Raw genomic sequence first — 3,663 nt, 5'->3', positions numbered from 1 at the left:
TAGATACATTTGTCCCCAAAGCCCTGTACAATTGCAACAAGATTTCTTTACACCTGCGCTCCAGGGCCTTTGCAATAAAGAACTTCATACCATTTGCCTTCGCATTTCCTGTGCATGCCAAATTCCTTCCTCTGTTTCATGTTTGAAGCCAACCAATTTCTCTGAACATCAACACCTAACAGTTTCTTAACGTGTAAAAAAAAATTGAAGTGGTTCCATTTTTCCTACTGAGGTCAATTTGCTCAAATGTCCTCCACCAGCTTGCCCCCTCCTCCACTAGCTTGCCCACTCCTCCATCAGCTTGCCCACTCACTTGATCTGTCTAGCCCCCCCTTTCAGACTCTTCGGGTGGAATTTTCATTACAGGTTTGAAACTGCTTCTGAATCCCAATGCTGCTTGATGCTGTTGTTGGACAATCCATTTTGGAGCATTTTGAAGGAAGGTCCAAGTAGTGGTGCACGAACTGAATTAGCGCCAGCAGACTCTAAGAGATGGGCTGTACAGGTGGTGGGTCTGACCTATGTATGTGATAACTGGCTATCGTGGCTGGGGTTACCAGCATTCTGGATGACTGCATGGTCCAGAACACAGTGAAGCAGCCACAAGACATGCATCTACAGAAGGCCAGATTTCTCACTGGGGATGCTGTCAGAAGTGGTGACTATATATTTCTGGAGTGCGACAAGAGGAACGTAACCAGTCATAAAAACCCATGTCGGCTGTCTCTGATCAGTTAAAAATTTTCAAGGTGTTCAGCTCCCTGTTCTTAACCATCAACTTTAATAATTTCCTGTCAATAGGTTTTTAGACTAGTTGGTCTCTACCTCCTTTTGCTTTCTCACCTTTCTTATATAACAGAGTACATCACATTTTTCAATATTAGTAAATGATTCCCAAATTGAGAGAATACTCGAGGATTGCACTTGTGGTATCTTATAAGAAATGTTTGGAGGGATATGGGCCAAGTTCAGGCAGGTGGGACTAGTTTAGTTTGGGATTATGGTCAGCATGGACTGGTTGGACCGAAGGGTCCTTTTCTATGCTGTATGACTTTGTTACTCTATCTAAAATACTCTAACCTACTTATTTTAAATACCTAGATGGAAGCTATCTGGCTTTGGCTATTTGCCATATTTTAATGCTCTGATTTTCTCCATTATTGTTTTCTTGCTTGTCTCAATTTTGTTGAAATATATCTGCGATCCACTGGCAGCATCTTTGAACTAAACACTGATGCAAAGTCATTTCAACATATCCCTGGTGTCATTGGTAGCATCATCATTATCAGGGTTCATCGGGCCCACTCTGCTGTACTGGTTGCACTATTTCTAAATGCACTTGGAAGGGTTTTCAGCTCGGTCTTTATAGCCTTTGTGAATTGTTCCCATTCTCCCATTAATAGCTTTCGCTATGTGCTTCATCACCCAATGCTGCTCTTTGCATTCACCAGGATTTATGCCACTTTTTTTTATGCTTTTGTCTTTTACTTTTATTTTGTATCTTAACTCTCTAGTTGTCTGTGACTGTGTTTTCTTTAGGAACAAAGCCCTTGTCCATTAGGTGTATAATCTGGTTCTGTATTGCATTGAATTCTTTTTGAAAACCTCTCACTTATTTTTCTGTCCTTTACTCTATTGGCATATCTCCCTATTTTCCTGGGGACCATTTCTGTTTCATCCTATCAAAGCCAATCTTACCTAAACCTAGAATAATAGAAGCTCTGTTTAAAACAAATTGGTACACTTTGTTGGTCTCCTAATATTACAATCACATTCTTCCTATTACTGTGGAATATGATGTTGGCATCATTGGCAAGACTGGAATTTTTGCCCAACCTGAGTTGCCCTCGAACCGGTTGGCTCAGAACTGAGGAAGGATCAACGGACCCGAAACGATAACTGATTTCTCTCCACAGGTGCTGCCAGACCCGCTGAGCTTTTCCAGCAACTTCGGTTTTTGTTTCAGATTTCCAGCATCTGCATTAACTTCGATAAGTCGATTCAAGTGGAGATGTTGCCTCCTGTACCTTAATGTGGTTGTGTGTTGTTGTTAAAAATAATACTCATGGACAGTCAGAAAATGCTCAAGTGGCTGAGTGATCGAAATCAGCCAACAGATCTCCTCTTGTTGCTGCCATACATCCAGCTGCGCCAAGATAAAGATTAGTGCAAGCAGAATTCAAACGGGAGTCAATGCAGAGAGAGAGAGAAACACCAGCAGTCAACTTGAAAAAATATAGGTGTTCACACAACAGTGGAGTTTGAAAAAGCGAGCACTGCAACATTGCAGTGAGCAAAAAAAAAATTGTAAGTTCAACGCGTAGAGACTTCCCTATGATAAGAACAGATATTGAGGAATTGAGGTTGATCTAAAGCCACGTGAGACAAAATGAGAGGGAGAAGCAGTCAGCTGGACAGAACCCAAACAGATTTAAGCAGAAAACTAAAGATGCAGAGCAGAGAGAAACTGTGTTGACCGATTTACTGATTGCACTGGAAATCCCCATTGAAATTACAATGAAAGCGCTCCAGAATAGAAGTGGGTTTTACAAATGATCACAAATTAAGAATACGTTTTCCTTTAAAATTTCACAAAGAGACACTTTCCACGCTGTTCTGGGCTTCTGACGAAACGGGTCTTTTTCTGTATCGTTCCCCTCTGTGTTGTTCCAAGTACGGACCCCAGTCAGGGGTTGATGCGCAAGCGGCAGAAAATTTCTGCGGAAGGAAAAGCAAAAGAAGTTTGATTATTTCGACCTAATTTCAACCAGATCAGTAACCTGTAACCGGGGAAAGAAATCCCAATCTTAATCAGTTTATTTTGCGATGCGGATCTCACTTCCTGCTCCGGCATTCCTGACCCAGTCCTAGAATCCCAGTGATGGCTCCTCCCTGTTTATTAAAGGGACCCCAGCAGCAGTTGGAATGGCTATGTCCTGCTTTCTTTGGGAAAACAGAAAAATGATGGCACCAAGATGTGAAAAAACTCCTTTCAAACCCCTGCCCCCTGCCCCCTACCCCACTCTCTGACTCCTTTCCCAAGGCTCAATGTGATGGGATGGGGGCTGGAAGGGAGGGATTGTTCCCCATGGAAAGAAGGGGGGCCAGCTGCCTAGTTGTGGTTGGAGTTTGCAGAAACAGTAGCAGCGGTAGGACTCTCCTGAGAACATGGATACAGCGCCTAGGAGGTTTAATCTCCTAAAAAAGGAAAGGAAAGGTCAATCACAAAGCACCTACAGGTGACCGTCCCAACTCTCTGTCTACCCCAGCATTCTCCTGCACAGCATTGTCAAACCAAATTGCCTTGCACCTCTACTCATCCATCCCTCTTGAAAACAATTCTGACATTGTAATGGGGGAGGGCAAGTTTACGCACTGGAGAAAATATAGTTGTGTAAATCACTACCTGTTAACGGAACAGGCGGCCGTGAAGCTATGCTGTGAGGAAGAGTTCATTCTGAACTTTGAAGTGAAGTAGTTTCTCGGGTAGAGTAATTTTACCTAGGAACTCTACATTTTGTTTTCAGATTGTGGGTGTTTTCTTTAAGATGTAGCGTCTTAAGTCTAAAGAAGGCAAACCCCACAGGTAGCAGCAGGGATTTGGTTAGGCAGGGAAGAGGAGTTGGTGAGGGTTAGAGTGGAGGGGTTGGTGAGGGTTAGAGT

At 43.0% G+C, this 3,663-nt stretch overlaps 1 protein-coding gene across 1 annotated transcript in view; it reads right to left on the bottom strand.

Annotated features, from left to right (window-relative positions):
• Positions 1 to 2,532: 2,532 nt before the first annotated feature.
• Positions 2,533 to 3,663, bottom strand: part of LOC109917672 (sodium- and chloride-dependent neutral and basic amino acid transporter B(0+)-like) — a 50,905-nt gene continuing 49,774 nt past the window's right edge. Inside the window, exon 14 of the mRNA XM_048605211.1 lies at positions 2,533 to 2,718. Coding sequence (XP_048461168.1) covers positions 2,590 to 2,718 — 129 coding nt within the window. The 3' untranslated portion in view covers positions 2,533 to 2,589. The remainder of the gene's footprint in view (positions 2,719 to 3,663) is intronic.

The sequence above is a fragment of the Rhincodon typus genome, chromosome 14 (assembly GCF_021869965.1).
Source record: "Rhincodon typus isolate 14 chromosome 14, sRhiTyp1.1, whole genome shotgun sequence".
Classification (NCBI taxonomy): Eukaryota; Metazoa; Chordata; class Chondrichthyes; order Orectolobiformes; family Rhincodontidae; genus Rhincodon; species Rhincodon typus.
This window is presented reverse-complemented; position numbering and strand designations above follow the sequence as displayed.